The 24,660-nt window shown below is 55.7% G+C and overlaps 1 protein-coding gene across 1 annotated transcript; it reads right to left on the bottom strand.

Annotated features, from left to right (window-relative positions):
* Nucleotides 1-16,430: 16,430 nt before the first annotated feature.
* IRX1 (iroquois homeobox 1) lies at nucleotides 16,431-23,049 on the bottom strand. The gene is made up of 4 exons (XM_026506656.4): nucleotides 22,728-23,049; nucleotides 18,787-19,819; nucleotides 18,357-18,429; nucleotides 16,431-18,056 (listed from the first exon to the last, which is right to left on the bottom strand). Exons 1-4 carry the CDS (start codon nucleotides 23,001-23,003, stop codon nucleotides 17,999-18,001), a joined length of 1,440 nt encoding a protein of 479 aa, XP_026362441.1. The 5' UTR covers nucleotides 23,004-23,049; the 3' UTR covers nucleotides 16,431-17,998.
* Between the last annotated feature and the right edge of the window lie 1,611 nt (nucleotides 23,050-24,660).

Below are 24,660 nucleotides of genomic sequence, written 5' to 3'. Positions count from 1 at the left end.
TCTTCCCATGCGTTCATGTCTCTGGAGGGTGGGCTCCAAGTCGCTGTCCCGAGTGGAGTCATCCAATGTTCTAGGCTCCCTGGAGGTCCATGTTCCCACCACAGGACTCCACGTGTCCAGGTCCCAAAGGTGAAGGAATGGGGTCCCAGTGAGGTCCCCAAGCTGCACATGGCTTGCCTGACATGGCTCACCACTGCTCCAGGTAAACACACCAACCTCACAGTCCTTGCCTAAAAGATGAGCTTGCTTCCCTTTTGAAGGTTCTAGATTTTGTTTGTTGGTATTTTCTTCCTTTTGTGATCAGCTGTTTATTGTAGACTTTTTTTTTTTTTTACCCCCCTGAGATTGCAATGTAATGGTTTGCATTTTCAGAAGCCAGTATCAGGTCCTAGGCTACAAGCCCAGCTGTGAAATCAGATTTTCCCCCTATATGCCATACAGGTCGGGGACCAATAGGCAGAAAAGGCAATCAGTCTGGGTCTGCCCTCTCACAAACACAGATACTTTGTGTCTGACCCTGGGGACACCTGAACCAAAGTGCACGGGAGTCCCCTGGCGCTGAGCATGACGTCAGCATAGCGTGCCCTGCCCACGCTCTGAGCACGGGGACAGATGGCGTGTGTGCTGAAAGTCTCCTTGCACACCCACTAACTAGAGAGTGGTGACACCTCTCCTCCCTAAATCATTCTGCACGTACTCCCACTCCCTGATTTACTTCTTCCTAAATCTTTCTTCAGGAGATCGAAAAACCCAATTCAATCTTTAACAATAGCAGAGCTGGTTCTAATTCACATTAGAATGAACGTGGCAGCCAATGTCCTCTCGGGGGTGGGCGGGGGGTCACTAGAGCTCAGAAGGGCTCCAAGGACCCCACAGGCGCTCACACCAAAGTCCCCGGGTGTGTGCCATTCATCAAAAGACTCCAGCTATTAAATCTGACATTAAGATTTCTATTTGTTTTTTGACCGCTAACATCTGGGCATCACTGCATGTCAGATAGCACGCTTTATGGGTCTTTGTGGGTTCAAGATTGTGGAGAGAGTCTGCCCACACAGGACTAACTGCCCAGCTCTGCTGACATTTGGGCAGGATGATTCTCTGTTGGGCTGTGGTGGGAGGGGTCTGTCCTGTGCATTGTAGGACGCTAAGCAGTTTGTCTGGCCCCTCTCCACTGGATGTTCAGAAGCACCCCCTCACAGCACCCCAGTGTCTCCAGACATCAAAACAGTCCATGGGGGAGGGCGAGCAATAGCTACCCACGCACCCACCAACAGCCCCAGGGGCGCAGGGGAAGTGATTCATCACTAGTGTCCCTACAGAAACATTCACATTTAGTATCAGTGAGAGGTCCAACTCACGTTCACACTGTTCTATGCGGAGGCGTCTTGAGAAATGCCTCCCTTGAGACACCAGCTGAGTAAGGCAGACACACCATGAACTGCCCAACCCCAGGACGGCACACCTGCCTCTCCGGGCTCAACCACACCTTGAGCCCTCCTCTTCCTCTCCAGCTGGGCGGGGCCCCCACTGTGATCTGTGCATCAGCCCATCGGATTCACAACAGTCCCCTGGGGTCTTCTTGCAAGGATTCTAACAACATCAGCACCTCTGTGCCAAATCAGGCAAAACTTGGGCTGAGAAGAAAGCACGAGGGAGAGAATTATGGCCAGGGAGCGCTGACAGGAAGCAATGCGACCGCAAGTGGCAGCTTGCTTTCTTTCTTTCTTTCTTTCTCTTTCTCTTTCTTTCTTTCTTTCTTTCTTTCTTTCTTTCTTTCTTTCTTTCTCAAAACCAACAGATCCTTTGCCTCTGTGCTTTAGGGTGCCAGCGGGTCATCTGGCTTTCAGTGACACCAGTGGATTGACATGGGGTCAGCACGTGGCCTCACTGTTGGCGTCCAGGCTTGCTGGCATGTCTGGAGGACCATCACACATCCTCTTCCCTGGCAGGGCTGACCACCAGGCCCCTGATCACGGGCAACCGTCTCCATGGCTCACATTCCCATGTTTCCACATGGAGACCTCAGGCTTCCCGAAAACCGACAGCGGGTGGAGTTACCCCTCATCTTTGGCAGGGATCAGATGTGGGCACGTGACTTGTGCGTGAGCCGTGTTCTCTTCTTTCCTTCTCCTGTTCAGAGATTGCTGAACCCGACATAACTCTGTCACGTGGAACTCCTAAGGCGGGAGTGGGTCCCCGAGAAGCCAGGTCCCCACACGGGCCCAAGAGGGTTCCGGAAGCTGCCTCCCGCCCGCCGCCTTCACCTCTACTTCCCTGTTCCACCCAAGGTCCTTCTCAGCCCCTGTCCAGAAACCACATCAGGATCCAATCCTTCTAACTTGGCAACATTTCTGGTTGATCCCCATCCCAGGGCTAAGGAAATCTGGACCAGCCCCTCTTTACCATGATTAATTGCCACAAGAATACCCACAGGACAGAGTAATGGGATCGCGTGGCATGGAGAGGCATTTGACTCCCTGGCAGCTGAGCATCCTTGTTGGAGACGACTCCAAGGCTGACGTCACAATGCCGCCTCACTCTTGCCACTGTACGATGCCGCTGGACGTGCACGGGCTGGGACCGAGGGTCTGATCCTCCATCTCTGGTTTACTTTGAAATCCCTTCCCGGTGTCACCAGTGGGTTAGTTCTCAGGGCCCAAAGGACAGCAGCCTGGGAGACGGATTCATCTGGACACGGAACAAGCATTCGGTCACCAACAGGGGCATCTGGCAACTCCAGAGGGAGTGGGTCTCCAGCATGCCCACAGCGCTGAAACAACTGAATCTACAGACTGAGAGGCCCGTCAAAGCTGGGTGCCCCCAGGCAGTCCCTGGGGATGACTGTCTACGTGCACTTAACGGAGGGTGGGCACCAAGCTTGCATAGTTTGCGAGCGTAGGAAAAACTAGCTCCCAGGGCACAGAACAGGACTCAGCAGGTTGCATTCTTGGAAGGTCCAACTGGAATGCGGCAGGAAATAGGGTTTTAAACTTTTTGGTCTGATGCTGTTTGCTACCGACAAGAGCAGAGTCAGGGAGCCTGAGCCACCCACCGCTTGGGTTTTGGGGGATCCTCGTGTGACATAAGGTTGGTCACCGACATCCACCCCATTATCCCAAGTCACATTTTTGACCACAAGATCATACATTCTTAGATGTCATGCTTACAGCCAAAGACACGTTGCCATGAGAGAACCGTTGGCTTGCCGCCAAATAAAAGGACTTCAGCATCACTACATGACTGACATATCATCTTCATTTAGGCAAAGGATCAAGTACCTATCTGCATTACGGAGTGGATTATTTTCCATTTGCTACGGTGCATTATTAAAAATATACTCATAAAACTTGACTATTTCATGTTCTGTCATTAGGACACACATCTTGGACACATCAGGAAAGTTGAGAAAGAGAGAAATAGTTGTATTTATTTGGTAGTGACCTGAATTTAGCATCAGATGTGAAAATCATGACATGAAATTTTGGTGGAGAGATAAAAGTCAGAGCGCATGCCGCACGATATTAGCGGCAGATGTGGTCTTCAGCGGGGTGATGGCATTTCCTCTGAATGGGTGGTTATGCCCCTCCGACCGGGACGTTGACATGATTAGTGATGAAAGTATGCTTTGTTCCCTGGCCTTCACGTGGTCGCAATATTGGCACTTATCCTTTACTTGTATTTTTTAAATCACACATTCTCCAGCCCCACGTACAGATGCTGCCTCGGTGCTGTGTAGAACCCTCCATACAGACAGCTGTTCATAAAGACCAGACCCATGTGCTAAAAATAAGTGCGGTGGGATATACGCTTCCCCTTTTCCTTAATCCAACTATATACGTGCACATACATGCATTCCAATATATACATAAACACCTGATTTTCTCCTTTGGTTTCTATGGTTTTCGGCCCCAGGACGATTTTTCTTAGTGCCCCACGCCCCCTGCACATAGCTGTCTGCCCCCAGACACCCATTAATTGACTGCAAACACAACTTTATTGCAAAATGACTGCAGCTTTATTAAGCAACTGGATTTACAGGCAATAACATAATCAATATAACATTAATATAGCACATAATTAAATAAGATTCCTACAAGGTCCTGCCTGTATCCCGAAATATACAGAAGTTAATTGTTTTCACTGATGGCATTAACCGGTGGGATTTGAAACCAAACTTGGAAGAACAGAGTCCCCAGTTGTTCTTACGTAAGTATTTCATCTGATGGAAGAGGGAACCATCCCCACAACCCACAGGAACACCGTATCACCATGAATCCCCCCAAGACCCCCCTCCCTCCAGGGCCCTGGGGAACGACAGCCACCCAACCAACAAATGCTCTCAGGATGGACTGAGGGGCAAAAGGCAAGTAACAAATCATACTCGATGTGTTTCTCTACCAGTAGGGAGAGGACCCACCATCGCGGGCTCTTGGGAAGTTACTGTCAAACGTGCCACGTCCACTAAAGATGGAGGAACTCACACCCCCGGAATGAAACCAGCCAGTGTGGTCTCCAGAGTCACGTGCTCGTATTTCACATTCTGCGAAACCCCCTCAGAATGCATTTACGGTGGGCCCAGGAGGTGCTGCACCCCGGCAAGGAAGCACGTGAGGTGGGAGCCCTGCACAGGCGCTCGGCCCAAGCACTGTGCGACAGACAAGCGCCGTAGATGGGAAACGTCCCGGGAAGGAGCGCGTCATCGCCATCCCTGCACACTTCTCACCGCGCTCTGCCTCCCAGCCACGTGGGGCTCCCACGGGAGCTTCTCCCTCTGCCGCTGCACTTCCAGGAACTTGGCATCTGCTGCTCTAACATTCCATTTCCCCTCATTATCACCTACCCGACCACCAAAAGTGTTAATTCAAGTAAAACAGCCGAAGCGGGTACAGCTCTTGTACACAGGAGTGTGCAAAACCCTTTAGCCGTGGAGTGTAATGCACAGCTAGATGTGATCAGGAAACGGGGGCCTTCTGAGCTCCTCTCCCTCTGGATCCACTCCTTCCAGGACGCTGACGGGCTGCTTTGCAGAAAGGCCCCCCATGTGAGGGCCTCAGTGTCGGAAGGCCCACAAAGCAGCTGAGGGCCAGGACACGGGACTCTCTTGTGGAAGGGGGTGTGGTGCACACACTGAGCCGTGGAGCCCGTCCCGACCCAGAAACAAAGCATTGCTGTCAATGAACATCGGGGGGAGGGGTGAATTTCCGCGGGTCCTTGTAAAATCTCTCTGATGGAGAAGGTCCTAGAGCTTCAGTATTTCAGGAACGGGGGGGGGGGGGGGGCGTTCACCTGCAAAGGGCACAAAGGTGGCGTCGCCCAGACCAGGATCATGGCAGGGGTGGACACAGTGTGGAAGCCGCTGGCCATGGCCAGGCCAGGAGACGCAGGGAGCCAGGGAGCTGAGGACGACGCACCAGCAGCTCCCCACTCCACCCGTCCCGGGCCAGTTCCAGCCGTCGGGTCACCAGGGATAAAGGCTGATCCCAGCAAAGAAGGAGCAGTCAGGTCCATCAGGGCAGGAGCTGAACCTGACCCGAACGTGCCACAGCCACCCCGGTGCCCCGCCCAGGTCCCTCCGAGTCTGTCCTGCTCTCTGCCTCTCAGCATTGAGGCAAGGTTCCCTGCCCCGGGCCGTGCTAACATGGGGCTCAGGCATCCTCGTGCAAGTCTCCCCGTGCACTCACACTGGCCACCCTGCTCCCCTGGCTGGGATCTCCTTCCCCCCGTCCTTCCACAGACAGACTGCGGGGTCCTCACGAAGTGTACTCTGCCTTGCAGGGTCCTTCCTCTGACTGTAAAGGGAGGCTGTCTGTGCCTCGCAGTCTGGGCGTCTGTGCATGTGAGACAGAGCCTGTTGGGATAGGAGGCGCTCTCCAGGGAAGCCCGGCAAACACGGAACCTGGGGGTCTATGGGCTTAAATTATTGCGTTGACAGCTCCAAGCAGCTGACTGATGCTGACGCCCCATTGAGCCGCGCCGTGCCCACGCCACCCCTCACACGCACATGCACCCTCCACTGACCGGGCTACCGGTACCTAAAACGGAGGCACCGTTTGGGAAGTCCATGAGCTCCCTCACGTCACTGACCGCCACAAGCTGTGGGAGGGCAGAGGGTGCGTACCAGCCGTGCGCCCCTCACCCACCCCCCAGGGAGCCCTGTGACCGCTGTGTGCGGAGACACGGGAAGCTCGAGAGAGGGAGACAGGAAGGCAAAGAGATGCGAAGTGGGGACCACGGAGGAGAGCGGGCCTGTGGGTCCCGGGAAGGGCAGGCCTGGACAGCCAGGAAGACGGAATCGACAGCACGTGTGCAGGGCTATGGATACCCTGTTGCATGCGGGACTGAGTAGCAGTGTCCATGGGAAACAAGCGACTTCTTCCCACAGACAAAATGTGGGAAATGACATGCTAGCTTGTCCTATTTGGGCATAAAAAGACATCGCTACGAAAAAAAATAGCATTGCCTACTGATGACAGAAAAATCACAACCAGATTTTAAAAAGGCATCAGACTGAGGATAGAGCAGCTGTGTCCGCAGGGGTAGTGGAGGGCCCAGGGTGGCAGAGGTCCATCATGGAACGGGAGTCCTATCAGATGGTGGCACACACCAGGGGACGGTTTCCAGAATAAAAGAGCTCCCACAGCCCTGAATGCAGTCTGTTTGCGGAGAAGTCACCCCAAACCTTCTCCCATTCCAGGGGATGGGGGCATTCATGCAGCAGAGGGGTGGCTAGAACACTAAGCTTCCAGGAGGTTCCTTACCGCAGTCCCCCCACCCTTCAAACTAAGCAAAGAAGAACCCCAACCTCACCGCCTTCTCTGTGGATTCACCTGGCGCCCAGCAACTGCTGGTTAAATGTCAGGAATCGCGATGCCCGGAATTCAGGCCCAAGATAATAACATTTCTATCTGTGAGTTTTAATTTCAAATTCATCACGTTCTCCTCAGTCCGCCTACATGCGTGCACGGCTAACAGGCACTACAGGAAGGCGTTCTGAAGTCACCCCCTCACGGCTGCCGAACGGTAAGACTCACTTTGCTGCCCACAATACGAATTGCTTTTACCATAACACATGGCCCAGCACTGATTTTTGGCTCAGGAAAATGAAAATGAAATCCTCGAAATTCCAGCAGCAGTGGAGAGCATTTTCCTCTATCTGAAAGGGTGACCGTCATGCCCTAACCAAGGGGTCAAGTCGCAGCCACCTGCCTGGATCTTTCCTTACCTCTCCTCCAAGATTAGCACGTTCCTAACATGAAAAGGGCATTGTTACAAGTCCGATACACCCTGAAACTGAGTTAAAGACTTGAGACAATATGCAAAGTCACCGGTGGGGAGATTGTGTGGCTCTGGCAAGACATAGCCTCTGCAGCACAGAAGAGATGGTAGGACGGCTTGCAAAGCCTCGGGGAGACTCTTGCACACCCAGAGCTCTCCAAATGAGTGAGAAACGCTGGTAACTGTGAGGACACCACAAACACATGTACTGCATCCATCAGGTTAAAAACACGGCTGGAGGTGCCCCACTGCACGGCATTCGAACACCTCACACTTTCTAGAAATATGTGGGGTTCAAAGTAAGCCTATGAAGGAACATCGAGCCCATACGTTTCTGACTCATTTATTCCTGGGTTACCAAAATGTCATTTGTTTTAACAGATATGTGAAGTCCAAGAAGGTCTGGGGTCTTTTGGAGCTAAAAAACAAAAACAAAACAAACAGAATTCCGTCTTAGGGGAAGAAATAGCTCCCGAGAGATTAGGCTGGCTTCAAATTTGACTAAGAAATACCTTTATTGTAAACACAGGTGACGAGGGGAGGCACAGTGAGGAGGAAGGTGGGTGCAGGGGATCGAGTGGTCTCTCCGGATCTTTGCTTTCCCTGGAGGGTGTCCCGTGCCGCTCTGGCGGAGGCCAGCCGTGGTCAGCACGCGGCTCTCCTGCTGCTGCAGTCCGCCGACACTTCAGAAGACAGACGATCACTCCCACGACCCCAAGTGCCTGCCACGACCCCTTCCTGCCAAGCACCCTCAGCTTGCCGTTCGTGCCATCGGAACTCTCACTCACGCGGCTGTTCAGGGAGGTCTCGGGCAGCTGTCGTCCAGTTTTTGAATTCTCAACCGCATGAATAGTAAAAAGAGGAAAGGTGGTGTGCAAGAAAAGGTTAACTATATGCACAAAGAGTAAGGGACCCTCAGACGAAGGGGAGACCCTCACGATGGACGATCTCAAGACTGGCAAACCCGGAGGTAGAAGCCGCCGTGCGGGTGCCTCCCACCATGAGTGGGGCACAGGGAGCAGTTTTATTTTTCCTTGCTCACTGCTGCAAGATGATAGATGGTCCTGTTGGCCAGGGAGAGTCGATGCCAGCAGTGCCCTGCTGTCCTCACACAGCCCTGCACAGCCACGGCCAAATCTGCAGCGACCAGCGTGGCACTGAAGGACCACGGGACTCCTAGCACCGCACGGATGCTCCGGAGGATGTCCTCTCTCTGGCGAGCATGGCCGTTCTTGCCATTAAAGATGGACATGTTTGGTTCTGCTTTAGAACCTTCTGGATGTAGGATGTTAAAGTGTTAATGAACCAAGAAGGGTGATCCCAGAGCCTCTTATTGGCTGATTCCTCAACAGGAAGTAACTCAGTGGGGCTCAGGATCCACCCAGTGTTTCTCTGGGTGTGGATCCCCTTCCACTGCAGAATCACCCTGATCTAAAATTCAGACCCTGGGCCCCACCCCACACCTGCTAGAACGGGAAGTGTGGAGGGGCTGCTGGGGAATACGCCTTTTTGATACATTTCCCTAAGGGTCCTGCTGTGCCCTATGCCTTTCGCAGAGGTAAGGGGCTGAGAGGTATGTGGGAAGAATAGGGTAGACTGCTCGGTGGGAAGTTCCACGTTCTGGGCCTCCCCATTCTCTCTGTCCTTCTTCCTGTGCCCCTCCTTCTCCCTCTCCCCACCCCCTCTCTCTCTCTCTCACACACACACACACACACACACACACACACACGCACAACCTGGGCAGCCCCCACAGGTCCCAGTGTCTGTGTTCCTTCCCAGAGCTCACCCACGGGATGGCCACGGTCACCCCGGCCGTCCATGCATCTGGAGGCAGGGGGATGGTGCCCATCAGGGCTCAGCCTGTGTTCCCAGGGAGGTGAAGTTTGTGGGAGCCCATGCCTACCTGGCAGCTCAGGTGCTTGGTTTACTGGCCAGGAGACCTTCACAACCAGTAAAGCCCTCCCATCGACAGGGCTCTGCAAATCCAACCTGATGGATTCCAGTGTCTAATTATTCTCACTGCTGCGGGAAAAACGCTTGATGCTTCTGGGGACCCCGAAAAGTCCCGCACTGTGCTCCTTTGTACAGAAAAGGGATGTAATTTCCAGCACACTGTGAAGTGTTTCACTCTCATTATCATTACATTACATTACATTTAGCGTTCTTCTGTGTTGTCTGCTTAGTAATCGGAGGTTACTTTTACAATCTGCATCCCAACACAGTGCTGAGCAAGGAAACCAGACTGCTGACCTCAAACAGCCTCACAAAAAGGATCAGAGCAGAGCTCGGACAACTCCTGTAGGGAAAGCAAATAAACAAAGGGACACGGAAGGAAAACGTGAACCGTAGGGATGGTGATCCATACACAATCACCCGCAGTGGACCGTCCAGCGCACGAACAGAAATTCCAAATCAGGGACTAATTAGTCTAAAAATATCCTTAAAATGTTCGAAGTCATTCCCAACCTAATCAGAAGTTAGGGACCAGGAGTTCTGATGAAAGAGTAGCTGCTCCGTTTATTTATATCTGAGCCCCAAGAGGGACACGGAGAGAACATGATCCATCCACCCAGCTTAGTTACACGTGACACATGACACACACATGGAGTGCACACCACACCTACCCACCCAGGGCCACGGGGGCCCCTTCGGGGTGTAGCCCACACCACAGCCGAGATCTGCCCTTCCCTCGGCGTCCTTGCATGGCCGTGAGAGCATCCAACCGCCCTCGGCCGGGGGCCCGGGGGCCAGACTCGGGGCAGGAGGACCAGCCACCTCACCGGGGTGTCTGCTATGTTAAGTGGCAGATCTTTGAGCCAGAAACCAGCTGAAATTCTAGCCACACGTCTGCCACAAGGTGGTCCCACTTAGGAACGATAAATAGGACATGCGTTTATAAACAAGTAAGTAAGAACTGCACGCAAGAGGAAAGAGCCTTAGCAGAAACCCGCACTTTCCCTGCACACCGTCCTCTGAAAGCCCATGTTTTCAATTACGCCATACTGAATCTATATTGATGCTAATATGTTTGCATTGCTGGCTTTCATTTTATTTTTTTACCACTCACCGCAGGATAGCGAAGTCAAAAATATACCATTCTGATCAACAGGACACATCTGCGGTGAATCCACACAGAAGCAATTAATTTCCTGGTGGTATTTTTACACTGGGGGCCTGATGCAGGTCCCCATTATACAAACAAAAAACTCCAGACAGCTCCTGCTGCCTGATAAAAAATAAATCAGATGGCGGAGGGCTGTTTGGCCTAGGACTGCTACAGGCTATGACTTGTAATGAGGCTCCCAACACTAATTATGAAGCTTATTAAAGAGAATTGGACAAGTTGTCCTAAAGTGCAGGCTGTAATCCTGCTGAAGAAGACGGGCCCCCGCACGCGCAGCCCACAGTCACCTGCCGCAGCAGAGGGGCCCGGCCGGCACAGCCAGGGCGTGGATCAAATCACAGCAACAGTAGGATTGTGTTTGGCAAATTGGTCAGGATAAATTTGATAGAGGGGCAGGTGAGAATCACCACCACCCGCTGATGGCTCACACATCAGAGCCGTCCCTCCTGGCAAACATCTGCCGGGAAGGGGGCAGGAGACCGTCCAAGGCGATGCTCACATTCGCCAGCACGGCGCTCCATTGTTACGCTTACTCCAGACTCCGGATCTTCTCTGGATCTGAATGCAGAAGCATGATTTCAGGGCACTCTTGCAGGAGGGTAGGGGAAAGGAAAGATTAATAAAGATGTTATGAGCCCGAACCGCTGTGAGGTTTGTTTAATTATTCCCCACAGGACTGCCCCAGCAATCTGCTGACATTTAGCCCCGACCTTGCAAATCCTCAGTAAATATTAATATATCAACTCAAACAGGGACCGTTGTTTTATTGGTTCACGGAGCTCAGAGAGATTCGCCACAGCGGTAGGAAACCGTGTGCAGCAGTGAGGAAGACAGGCTGCTGTGATTCCACCTTGTGCTGCACACATGAGCTGGGGACATCCACAGAACGGCAATGCTGTAGTCTTGCCACAGCTGCCGTGACACTTCACACGCCTTCGCTTCCCTTTGTACAGCCTGCTGGAACCGTCCCAAACCACAGTGGCAAGAGATTAGAAAAGAGGCAGAGGCGTCCGGCACAGAAATCGCACGTTATTATCTGCAAGACTGGAAATTTTAATAATGGGGAAGGTCCGCCCTCTCATCTGACCGTCTTTGCCAGAAAAGTGGGCCCAGGATGAGGGCGAGGAAGGGGAAGGCATCCTTCCTCTAGCCCTGGGACCAGCCTCCCTCTCCCGCCTCCATCACTGTCTGCTGCCCTCCTGGACCCAGGTCCACACAATCCCACGTGCATATCTGAGAAGGAAACTCATAGCCCATTTTGACCCAGAGTTTGCTATAGGAAGAAAAAAAAAAAGATTGCTTTTTAATTTTTCCCTGTATGTGCTGTCGATGGTGGTATTTGGGGAGGTTTTATTTTCCTTGTCTCAAAGTTATCTATTATTGACTCATTGCCTTAAAATATTCTCGAATTCCTAGAGGCTGAGTATTTGCTGGGGGCCAAGGAGGCCCCCAAAGTTCTTGGGTGTGAGGAAGAGGGCTGCCCGGGCCACATTTGGCTTTCAGATGTACTGGGCTGCAGAGTCAATGCGTGATTAATTTTATTCATAAAAATGTTAATCACTTCATTGTGAGATCTTTTTAACATTCAGTGCGGGAGCACCTTTTTAATTTCTCTTGCCCACCGTCTCGCAGATGTATTTAATATTTTCAGACACTGCTGCAGCTATCCGAGGACCTAGCAATTAAGCATACGTTTAAAATTCAAACAACAAGCGATGCCACAGCAGCGACCAACAAGCGAACAGGAAAACACAGGCGGAAAGGTGCGCCGAGCCTGCCGCTCGGTGGCTGGCGGGGGCCGGGGGCGGTGGCCGGCGGGGAGCGCGGGCGGTGCGGGCTCTGCTGTCCCCGGGACCCCTCCCCGCCGCTCCGGGCGCACACCAGCGCTGCGCTTCGCGGCCCCAGCTCCAGGGAGCCTTGCCCGGCGCCAAGGGCAGTTTCAAGTCGAAGGAATTAGGAGTAAAGCTTTTTCGTTTAGGAGACTTAAACTGTTCGGCGTTATTCCGCCGCCTGCCGGGACTCGCGGCCGCTGGGGACCCTGGGGGCGGTGGGACGATGGGGTGGGCGTCCGGAGGCTGGCTGGGTGCGCCGGTTTCCCCCCACCAGACCCCCTGATGCAGCCCGGCCATTGTGCCCCCCTCGTTCAAGCCTTGGGCTCAGGTCGCGGGATAAATGGATTAGGGGATCAGAGACGCCCGTGGCGTCTTCAGAAGCCAAACAGCGCACAGAAAGGGCCACCCCTTGAGCCCCGCGCCCGGGGTCAGGCGACTGTTGGGCCTCTGCGCGCGCCCCCTGGCCGCTGCGCTCTCGCTGCCCCGCGTGGTTCAGGCCCCCAGCCTGGGCGCCTGGGACACGGCCCGGGAGGCCTTGCGTTGGAGAGGCCATCCAGGCACGCAGCTCCCTCTGTGCCCCCTTCGGGGTTCTGGGCCACCTCACTCCTGTGACTCCCATTCAAGATAATTCCAGACTTTTAGGCCGCTCCAGGGGCCTCCTCTGCGACTTTTGTGGGCGGTGGGCCTCTTCCTCCATTGAAAACAAAGGTTAAAATATAAATGTTACAACTGCTGTTGGCATAAAGATGAATATACTTGTATTCTATATTAACACATTTTCTTTGACCTAAAGGTTACTTTTTTTTTTCTTTTCATTTGAGAAGAAATTAGAACAAACATTTCCGTGGGTCTCTAAAAGCATCATGGGCAGCAGGCCTTGTGGTCACTGTCCTAATAGGTCAGCCCACCTCCTCTGCCCTGCTCTGTGCTCACTTGAAGAGAGCCCATTGCCCATTTTCAGAGTCCTTATTTAGAGGGGACTGGGGATATGTATCCAGCTTCCTTAGCTGGGGCACAAAGGATGCCAGCAGTCCCCCAGGGATGACCTTGGGAGGCCTTTCAGCTCTGGAGCTATGATGAGAGCCACTGACCAGTGGACACCCTGGAGAGGACCTGGAAAGCTCACCACATGCCACCTGGCTGAGATGGGGTTGCTACAGGGCTTTTTTTAACTGGAGACCATTCACCCAATGCCTATGCCAGGATGGGTACTCAGAGGCAAGGAAATGTGTCCAGGGGCATTGCTCCATCCACAAGGACTTTGGGGGACACCAGCAGGGGGCTGGGTACAGCCACCTCCCCCAGGGCACAATCCCTCTACCTCCTAGCTCTTTCTTCTGGCCATCCACTCTGGACTCCAGACCCAGGGCCTGCTCCCTGCTTGCCCTCCCCACCTGGAGCCACATTTTGCATAAGAGGCGGGCAAGATGCTCCTGGACTCTCCCCCAGGATGCTTCGCTGGAACCTGGTAAGTCATGGGGCCAGAAGGCATGTGCTCAGTGTCAGGTACCCCAGACTTCCCCCTCTCAGGTCCCTGGAAGCCTGAGAGCCCAGCTGACTGGTGTCACAGTGCTCGGTCCTGCAATGTAGCCCATGCAGCACAGGTCTGGTGGGAGGAGACCAGTGGAGGCTCCAAGGGCCTTCCATGTCCCTACTGCCCACATATTCTAAACCTATTCAGAGCCGCCTCCACCCAGCATCCATGGGCTTGGCTTCCTCCCCTCCTCTCCAACCTCCAACTTGGAGGATGCAAGATTACTATACCGTTCCTCACGGCAAACTGGGCCCTGTCACTTTTGGGAGAGCATTCCTGGCTCCAGTCTCTCCAAATCAGTGTCCATAAATCCTTGGTCTCTAGCTGGCAGCCCCAGTCCTACCCGGACCCTGGCTGGGAGCAGCCAGGCAACCTCTAGCCTGCCTGCACCATCCAGAAGGAAAGGAAAGAGGGCAGCTGGGTAGGACCAGAACCTGATGCCCCAACTCAGGAGGAGGGATCTGGCAGAGGGGTCAGGGCCAGCCAAAGCCTCCACATTTGGCGGCTGAGGGCCAGCATCTGTCCCAGGGCACCTGGGCACTGTGGCCACCCTGCCATTTCTCTCTCCTTTCTCCTCCCTCTTTCCCTCTCCAGCTTCTCGGCTCTCTAGCAGAGTCCCATCTACAAGGACGACGGAAACTTTATAGGGCATGATTCATCGGGTGGCGCACCCCTCGGAGCCATGGCGCGTATTACATTAATCAGTGTCAGACCACTAAAACCGAGATATGAATATGAATTCTCCATATTGCAGGCGAGATAAATGTGCTGGTGAATATAATTGATCGAAGGAGGGAGGAATGGATGGTGGGAACAGAGAGACTTCAGACTCCAGCATCCAGGAGGTCAGTGAGGGATGGGACCTGGGCCCACCCCCAAGTCTTCCAGCTAAGAACCTGGGGTTAGAGGGGGGCATCTACAAGGTATGATCTTTTCACCATCTCCCTGTCACGGGTCTGCACTGGAGCAGGAAGGGGAGGGTCTCCACCCAGGATTTCTTACCTCTCACTATCAGAAGACTCAACAGACAGAAATCCCCTGCCCCAGACGCTGGCTGTCCTTTGCAGTTCCCCATCGGAGGAGGGGGCACCAGGTCACAAATATTAATCCCATGGACATCCCTCACTCTTACCCCTTTTCGGCTTCAATCTCCTCCTTGCCAGTCACAGAACTACCACCACCATCTGAAACTGTCCCTAGGCAGGCATAGAGGATGACAACACCTTTTCACAGGCAGAAAGTTCCAGAAGAACTTTTGCTCCAGCTTTAGAAGACAAAGGGGTTTCTACGTCTACTCCCAGATATTTCAGAAGCTGGAACAGCACGCACAGCAGGTGTTCCCACGGGATGGGGGGGCACCCTCAAGTGCATACTCAGGTGGCTGTGGTGGGGGGCAGGGTGGTTACAAATCATGTACAAAGAACAGAAATGACTTTTCAATGCTTGATTAAAAATTCATTTCTACCTTTTCACTCGAGAAAGATAATTCTGAGGACAGAGATCTGATTTCTTTGCATGGGAAACTTCAGTCAGCAGAGGGGAGAACAGACCCTTCAGGACTTCTAGACCACTGGGCTCTCAGGCGTGGGACTCAGCTGGCGAGCACATGCTGGTCAAGCCCCCTGGGCAGCAGCGCTCAGGGGTCCCAAATGTATTGGACAGGAAGAAAGAAAAGAACAGAGATGTGGGGTGTGCAAGTAGCCGGTGCCTGCATGGGCTGTGCTACTTGATTCTGGGAAATGAAAGTGTAGAGGCTGCCAAGGGCAGAGGACTCTTCCACCCACCTGAATCCCACCTGATGCTTCCAGCAGTTACCCAGGAGGGGTCTACCAGCGCATCGTGGATGCCCGAGCAGCATGTCTGTGCGCCAAGAATGCCAATGCTCATCACGGGAGCAAGGCACCCCTGGACAAAGCTCTCTAGACCACACTCTTGCCAAGTCCACATGACCCATCTGCCCCAGTGGTCAGGGTGGGGTGAGGATCCATCCCAGAAACTTTGGAATGGGGAGCTGAGGGTGCAGTGACCCCTGAAGCCCTAGTGGCAGGCCAGGAACTCCCCTCCAGATTTCCAAGTTCCACCCTGACAATGAAAGTGTCCTGCCTGGGACCTGGCACCCACTCCCTCCCCAGAAATGCCAACAGCCCAACCAGCAGTCCCGCCACCGCACCCCCAAATCCAAACAACTGGTGGCACCTAAGATCACAGAGAAAACCCGACCACCACAAATCGAGGCTCCTGCCCAGGGCAGCTCCCAGGCCCAGCACCCCAGATCTTGCGCCATGCCCCAAGGAGCCACATCAACGCCGCGGTCAGGACCCCATTCCGCTTCCAGCCCATAGAGGGCGCGCCGAGCACGTCCATTCGGACTGGAAGCTGCTCCACCTCGGCCACAGCCCCAGCGTGCCCGCGGGCGGCCGCCCCTCCGCCCGGCTCCGCAGCCGGCCGGGCTCCTCCCGCGCTTCGACACGCCCTGCCCGCTCGCCGCGCACCCCTGCGTGCCGTCTGTGCACGCTTTCCCGCGTCCTTTGCGCCTCCTCTTGCCACCCCGCCTCCAGCCTCAGGGGCTGGAAGGGGATCCCTTCCTCTAAAAGGACGGGAAGGGCGTGGGGGACGGGGGGGGGGGCGGGGGGAGGAGAACAACGCAGGCGTCCGTAAAAGGGCAGTCAGTCCCCGGTGGGGTGGCATCCCCACGTCCTCAGCGCAAGCCACCCCTTCCCCGCCTAAGAGGAGCCAGGAGCAAAGACAGTGGCGCCCAGACTTTCCCCTTCGGCTGAGGCGCCCCTCGCTGCTACTGGCAGCCCCAGACAGCTGGTGCGGAATATCTGGCCCGGGTGGGGGGTTGGGGAGGTCCTGTCCTGCATCAGGGCTGGGTTCTTTCCCACTGCGCAGGTTCCCCTGCAGCTCACAGCCTCACTGGCGTTTTTGTTAATGCTTGTATTCTCAGTTTTCAGGAATTCTGCATAAAGTCATCTGTGCCCTGTTTGAAATGCAGGCTGCCATGGCGCCTCCGCTCTGATCGCCCGGAGGCCCGAAACCCTGACTGCGGCGATTCCCCAGGGTCCTGGGCCATTTCCCACCCAAGCGCATCCCATCCGAGGCCAGCTAAGTCCTGCATTGTCCTACCATAGCTCCCAGCCATACCTCCCAGACCCTGCCATCAGAGGTTTATTTTTCCTCCGCTCTCTTGGTGTGCCCAGTCCAGGGCTCATGAGTTTAAAGGGGGGGTCCCTGGGAGACCAAAGTCCCCACCCCTCTTTGTCACCCCGCAAGGCTACACTCACAAGCCCAGAGAACTCCAGGGCTGCATCTCTGTCCACCCATCAGGACAGTTTAAAAGAGCCTTCCAACCTCTCTCCACGTTTGATTTAAGCGAGTAACTAAAAAATACATTCAAAGCCAAAATTTCATACTCCATTATGTCCTCACTCTACCCACGAAACGACCCCACGTCAGGATGCACTGTTGAGACAAGTTATAAATTGATTTCAAATCCGAAGTTCTCCTTTGGGGACATAATTGGAAATTCTTTTCGTTTTCCCCCCATTGTAGTCCACTTTAAGAAATCGTTTTATAAACTGCTGAAAATCGAACTCATTTATGTCCTGAGAAAGGCGTGCCCCCAGATAAATGTCTAAGGGTTGGAAAGAATTAAACTGCCTACAAGAATCTGCCCTAGTGGTATTAACAAACTCACCAGCCACCAAAAGACTGTGAGCAACACCAGCCTCCCCTGCGGGGGAAACTCCCCAAGAAGCCTCTCTTCCCAAAGCCGGGGGCACCTGGCCCTGCCAGCATTGCAGGATTCGGACACGCCTGCAGGCGCCCAGCCACACACAGCAGCGGGAGCAGTGGGCATTATTTCATTTAGTTTATTAGACAAAAATATATGATTTAGACAAGTTCGCTGACGCGCTATTTACAATCTGAAATCACTCTATATACAGAAAGAAGGAAGAAAAAAGAGACACAAGCACGTGGGGCATTTGCCGAGCCGATAATCAGCCGGAGCTGGTGATAACCACCAGAGCCGTGGGCAGAGGCCAGGCTGCCTGGACTCGAGCTCGGGCAGGGACAGCCCCTTTCTGCAGAAAGCGATGGATGGGAGTCATTGACGTCGTGGCCGTATTTGTCCTTTACACCGGTCTGAAATATTTGTCCTAATTCCTCCCTCATCCCCTCCCTCCCGAACTCCTCCCCCCTCCCCCCGCAAAAGTAAAAGAAGACCCTGAATCAGGCAGAAGGGAGGGCTGCTAGGATCCGCGGCGTTCCCTCCTGCGGCGCCAGCGAGCTGCAGGGGAAACACAGCGAGACAAGAAGCACAAGAAATGTCAGTGGATGGACGCTGGGACCCGGCGTCACCGGTTCTGCCAGCCGAGGGCCTGGGGGCGTGGTAGCCTGCCCCGCGCAGCTCCCGGGTGGAAAGAAACCCGGTAGAGCCAGAAGGCCCCATGCACTGGGCTGACGGACAGCACCCCTTCCACAATGACCGTCAGGCCCTACCCTCCAGGCCGGCTCAGCCCTCCAGCCCCTTCCCACCTCCCCGGCGCCAGCCCCTGCCCAATGGAGGGTACAAGCAAACAGCACTCACTTGTCGCGCACGGGCTGGAAGGGCGATTTTAACTGCTGTGCCGGCGAGTCCGGCCTGGGGATGAGGTCTCTCTCTGCGAGGGAGAGGGAGAAGCAGAGCGTTAAGAGACAGGTGTGTGTGCTGGGGCGGGGGCGGGGGGGGGTTGCTGAGGTGCGCAAGCCTCTCCCCTCCCCCCCCCCCACAACAAGCGTAGGGTCTCCAAGAAAATCATTCACCCCTCCCTGGGAAGACCTGCAGGTAGAACTCAGCTCTCCCGACGGAGCCGAGGGCCTTGGCCTCAATCCCCTAAACCAGGCAGAGATTACCGCTCATCCCAGGGTTTGGCTGCCATTGCCTCTCCCCTCCCGGGCCAGCGCTCCCCCACCCCCACGCTACGCCAGGGTTCCGGATTCCGGGCCCAGGGAGGGGCGGACACCCCCCGGCGCCATACCTGGGAGCGCGGGGCTGCTGCGAGCAGAGGCCTTGTCACCGTGGAGAACCCCCGTGGCAACGTGAGCTGGCGGCTGCGGCGGCGGCGCAGGCAGGTGCGGGCCGTGGGGCGCAGCGTGGGGCGCGCCGACGCCCAGGAAGGAGCGCATGTTGAGCAGGGAGCCCTGCGCGAGGAATGCGCCGTTGGTCCAGTTGGAGAACTTGCCGATGTGGCAGGTGTACAGTCCGTGGCTGGGCAGGAAGGCGGGGTGTTGCAGCGGCGTGCCCGCAGGGGGCCCATGCGCGCCGGGATGGCCGGCGGGAGGCGGCGGCGAGGCCTTGGGCGCGCCGTCGGGGCTCGTGGCCGTTTCGGCCAAGGACCAGATCTTGGGCTTGCTGTGCGGCGCGCCTTGCAGGCCACCCGACGCGGCGCCGGGACTCAGTAGGCGCGTGCTGCCGGGCTCCGGGACCTCCTTGACCAGGCCCAGGGGCGAGTCCTGGGACTTGAGCGCGTCGGCGGCCGCCAGCGGCGAGCCCTGGTCCCGAGCAAGGGCTGTAGGTGCCGCCGGCGCTCGTGGCGCCTCGGCCTTGTCCTCGTCGTCCTCGTTGCTCTGGTCGCCGTCATGCTCGTCGATTTTGTCGATGTCAATGCTCTCCAGGTCGATCTCCTCATCGTCCTCAGCCTTCTCGGGGTCGCCCTCCGTATCGCTTCCGAAGAGGGCTCCGTCCTCCTGGTCCTTGCTGCGCGCGCCCCACGTCACCTTATTCTCCTTCTTAAGGCGCCGCCGCGCGTTGGCGAACCAGGTGGAGACCTGCGTGAGGGTCATCTTGGTGATGATGGCCAGCATGATCTTCTCGCCCTTGGTGGGGTACGGGTTCTTGCGGTGCTCGTTGAGCCAGGCCTTAAGCGTGCTGGTGCTCTCGCGCGTGGCGTTCTTGGGCCGCCCGGGATCCCCGTACTGGAACTGGCCATAGGGGTAGTAGGCTGGCGCCGTGTGGGCTGCGAAGGTGGCAGGGTGCACCCCGGGGTTGTCTTTCAGTTCATACTGTGAGCCCTGCAACCACACAGCCCACCGAGGGAAGAAAGAGAGAGTAGGGGTGTGGGGGGAGAGAGAAAGAGAGCGCGATGAGTCCCCAAAACTGGGAGAGTCTGGGGCAGCCTCTCTTGTTTGCTAGAGAACAGGAAGGCCCCCAATGCATCACCCAGGGAGGAAGTGGGGGTCAGACTCATCAGCTAGCTGCCTCTAGAAACTGAGCTTCCAACCGTCATGAGGAGGGTTTTTTTGTTTTGTTTTGGGTTTTTTTTTTATTTTAATTTTTATTTTTTTGTTACTCAAGAGAAGTTCCAGAATCCATGCATCTCCAGAAGACCACAGCAGGAGCCATGGCCCCATAGAATTTTCCCAGGCGTCCCTCAATCCTCCCACCCCCACCACCCATAACAACTTCTACAGCCCTAATTTCCAAGTTTATCTCACACTAACTAGAAGGGAAAACCTTTTAACTGCACTGATAAAACAGTTTCTCCAAATGTAAAGAACCTAAAGCCTAAACCCTCCCTTGGACCCTGAGGGGGTCAAGCAAAATAAACCATCTCGGGTTTTCTTTGGGTCCAAATCCACCAGCAATTTAAAATGAAAGCACACTCCTTTTAGCTCCAAAATTAATCTGCATATAATGGCTCCTCACACTTAAAGGTCGGCAGTGGTGACAGGTAATTTAAAATTTTAATCCTGGCCATCATCAACAACAATAACAAAAACACCATTTGTTTTTTTAAAATACAAAAGGAGGGCTTAACCGGTAAAATATTAACTCGAGGGTCCGGGAGTCCCAGCTGCGGCAAGAAGGGGAACCTCTCTCCTAGGCCTGTTCTCACTTACTTTATCTCTTAAGTTTGACTGCGATGTGGCAAGAGGAAGCTCAAACTGTTTGCAGGCATTTAGAGGCCGTGATTTATTTGCGATCAATATTCTTTTTATCATCCGTAGTAAAACACAGCAAGTCAAATTATCCCATCAGGTTTTTTGGTAAATAACATTTTATCTTTCTAACAACCTCATTAGGCCTCATTATTACCATAAATTGCCCAGACAGACATTCACTCACAATTTTATCTTTTGACTTCCAAATCCCCAATCATAGCGGCTTGGAAACCTAGGCCTAGAATCAAGAGTTTGGATTTAGGTTTACTTTCTGAGAACCAGAGGGAGAGTTCTAGCAGACACACATACATTTTGTGGGCAATTTCTACGTGGTTTCCCCTTAGTAAAAAAAAAAAAAAAAAAAAAAAAAAAATCAAGTATCTCCCTTCTCCACCACACTACAATGGGAGCAGATCCCCACCACACAGCTCCCTTTCTCTCATACAAACACTCCGTGGGGGGGGGGGGGGCGGGTCCCAAATGGCACACATCTGTATTCAAAATTTCTGTTAAAAAATTGTAATTCTCCAAATAAATACGGTCCAGTTGCTACGGTAGCAGAGGGGGTTTCCAGACTGAGAAAGTTGGAAAGAGCAGAATATTTCCTTGACGAATTAGTTTGGTGGTGGATGCCACTGAGAAAAGGTTGCTCTGGCCAGATTTCGTTTTTGCCCAATCTTTGCAAAATGTACTTTGCACTTTTCTAATTATTTCGGTTTTAACTGTAAGGACGACATTTCGGCTTCTTCTCTGGCGGGAATTCTTTTTGAAAGGATACCTTGTAAATCTCTCATCGCTTCCTTGGCATCCCCAGCCGCCAGAACAAAATGGGAGCTGATCTTTTTCGATAGCAAGCGATCTCAAAGGCAGCTGGGGCGGCTTTCAGAGAAATAGCCTTTCTTTTCAAAACTACAAGAAAAAGTTACAGAAAAACACACCAGCCGCTTTTCTCTCGTACAGTTGGCCTGTATTTATTTCCTATCTCTTCTTCGGGGAGTGGGGAGACTTTGGGGGGGTGCCTGCAAATTGCGTTATCCCGCCCGCAGCAGCGCAAGAGGGGGGCTGCCTCCCTGGCCCCCAGCCCCCGCGCGCAATTGAGCAGTATCCCGAAGTTTAAGCGCGACCTTGCAGTCAGACCGAGGAAAATGGATCCTTTGGACCGACAGAATGGCGAATGCCCCGCGGAGAATTAAATTTGCAGCTCCCTCCCCCATCTGACACCCACTGGGACGGGAGACTAAGAGGACTGCATTTATTTTAAGCCCAGGGACTCTGTTTTCTCTAATCCTCCATTATGTAACGCGGAAAGAAAAGTGCTTTTCATTCGGTGCAAAAGAAATGAAAACTTTGGCAACTTAACGAAAGTCAAAGCAAACACCATTTCAGACGCCAAAATTATTTCCACCTTTTTCCCCCCCTAAATCTCAAATTTGCACACACTCCATTAAGACACCCCATCCGGCCCGTTTGATCTCCCCATTGTTAGGTTTATTTAGATCAACTCTACTAGGCTCTCCAGGGTGTCTTCTGGCAAAATCAGACACAACTAGAGGAGGTCCACCAAAACTGGAGAAAACGGAGTCTCCCCAGCCCGGCCCCAAAGCCGGAGAGGTCGCGCGAGCGGGGTCCGCCTGCGAGTCCGCGGCGTCCTGCGGAACCTGGCCGAGCTGCCGGAACCCCGCCCGCCTGCCCCGCCGCCTCCGCCGAGCCGGGGCCGCGAGCGACTTTGGCCCCAACCTCCAGCTGGAGCCCCGAGCCCCGGGCCTGCTCCTTCGGCCTCCCGACTCCCATCGAGACCCCGTTCGCGGCCCAGGCTTCCCGCCTCCCCCGGCCGAGCTGCAGGGGCCGTCGCCGGCCGGACTCCCGTTGCTCCTGCCGCCCCCGCCGCCTCCGACCCTCGGGCCAGGCCTCCCCGGCTCCCCTCCCGGTAGACTCCGCCCGCCCGCTCTCCCTCCCGCGCGCCGCCGGGCCACCCGCGCCCGGAGCTGGTCGGGGAGGCGGCCGAGGCGAGGGACGCCGGCAGGCCCGGCGCACTCACCATCTGCGAGAAGAGGCTGAGGTCGGCAGCGTAGGGCAGGAAGGCGCTATAGTTGGGCGCGCCCGCGTACGGGCCGGCCGCCGCGTACATGCCCAGCACCGAGGTGACGGCGGCCGCACCCGCTCCCGCGCCCAGCTCCGCCGCCCCTGGCCGGCCCGACGAGGCGGCGGCGGCAGCGGCCGCGGCCGCGGCCAGCACCCCCGGGCGCTCGCCGCCGTAGGCGCCGGGCCCCGCGGCGCTCAGGTACTGCGGGTAGCCCAGCTGCGGGAAGGACATGTCCGCGGATCCGCGGCGGCGGCGGCGGGCAAGTATTAAAGGGACGGGGACGGGGGCGGGAGCGGGGGCGGGGGTCGGGGCGGCGCGGCTGGGGGAGCGGGCGGCCGGCCGGGCGCGCTTGGGCCGGCCCGGAGGCGGGGGCCGGTGGCTGCTGCTCGGCCCGGTGCTCGCTGGCGCCCGGCTCCCGGCTGCGCCCGGCTCCGCGATCCCGCGCCGACTGCGGCGGCCGCCCTCCGCTCGGCGGCGGGGCTTTCAGACACAATTTGAAGTTGATGCTTTGATTGGCATCCCCTTGAGCGCTGGCCCCGCCCCCGGCTCCCCTCCCGCCCCCTCCCTGCCTCCCGCCCGCCCTAGCCGGCCGCTCCCGCCCCTCCCGGCGAGCACGTGGTGCTCCGCGCCGGCCGGGCCACCTCCGCCCGCTGTGGGCGCGCGAGCGGCCCAGCGGCGGGTGCGGGCCTGGCGGCCGCGGGCTCCTTCCCGACCGGCTCCCGCGGCTGTCTGACAACCTGTCGACACCGGTTTACAGCTGTCGGACCCTGGGGTTTGCTGTTTCGAAGCCGAGGTGTGTCTGCTCTTTCAGGAAAACATCTTGGCGCCTGTTTTTCCGGCGTCGGGGCAGCGGTACTGGCGCTGGGGCGGTGACAGCCGGCGGGGAATGGCCTTTCCTCCGAGGTCGGAGCTGCCTTTGCCTCCCCCAGACATCTTTGGCACAAGTGCACCCCCGCGCCCTCGGTGCGCCGCGGAACCTGGAGTGGCGTGACACCCTGACGCGGGCGTGGCGTCCGCGTGGCCCCACCAAGTATTAACAGGTCACCTTGCAGTGACCGGCCTCGCTGCACTTGGAGAAGCGGGAAGCCGCCGAGCTCTGCGGACTTTTCCAATTGTGAAAACTTTGAGAAAGGGCGGCTGAGAAGCCACTTCAAGGGGAAAGCAGATGCAGTCCACAGTGACAGGTTCTTGCAGGTGGGGGTGGGGACCTTTTCTTTGCTGGAAAATCACCACTGCAGCGCGAGGGAAACGTTCCGCCCCCACCCTGGCGATGGGAGAAGCTAAGTGTGGCTTGGGGGCCCCTCCGCTGTCGGCTAGGTGTGCACACGCAGGAAATAAGCTTGCGTGGAGAGCTCCCGCCCGAGGTGGCGCCACGACCAGTCCGGGGATAGGGCGTCCCTCTTCTCTTTCCTTCTCTCTTCTCCATCCTCAGCCCGCCGGAAGAGCAAAGGGACGCTGCCCTGACCCCCACGCTCTGGGGGGAGGTCCAGGTCCGCTCTAGGGCTCAGAGGACCAGTGCAAGGTCCTCCTCTCCTCCCTGTGCACGGGATATCTCTTGGGCAAGCCGCTTCTGCCACACACTCGCCGGATTGGTTGCTGCAGACCCGGTAGGGAGTGTGCCCAGAGTACCCACCCTGGTTCCTGGGGCCACTTTCCTCCTGTCTCCTGCAAATCAGCCAGCGCCCTGCGTGCACTCCCTGCTGTGGCAGGCAGGCAGGCACACTGGACCCCGCCAGAATTTCACCCACACGCTCCGGTGTCAACCTTGGTTTGTGCCAGTTCAGATCCACGGAGTCGAAGCTGGCTTCTGGGCCCGGTCCTCAGTGTGCTGTGCTGCTGGTGACCTGGGCCACCAGCACCCCGGACCCTGACCTGGCCTCTATCCCCT

The sequence above is a fragment of the Ursus arctos genome, unplaced genomic scaffold (assembly GCF_023065955.2).
Source record: "Ursus arctos isolate Adak ecotype North America unplaced genomic scaffold, UrsArc2.0 scaffold_15, whole genome shotgun sequence".
Lineage (NCBI taxonomy): Eukaryota > Metazoa > Chordata > Mammalia > Carnivora > Ursidae > Ursus > Ursus arctos.
Note: the sequence above shows the minus strand (reverse complement) of the source record. Positions and strands in the feature narration are given on the sequence as shown.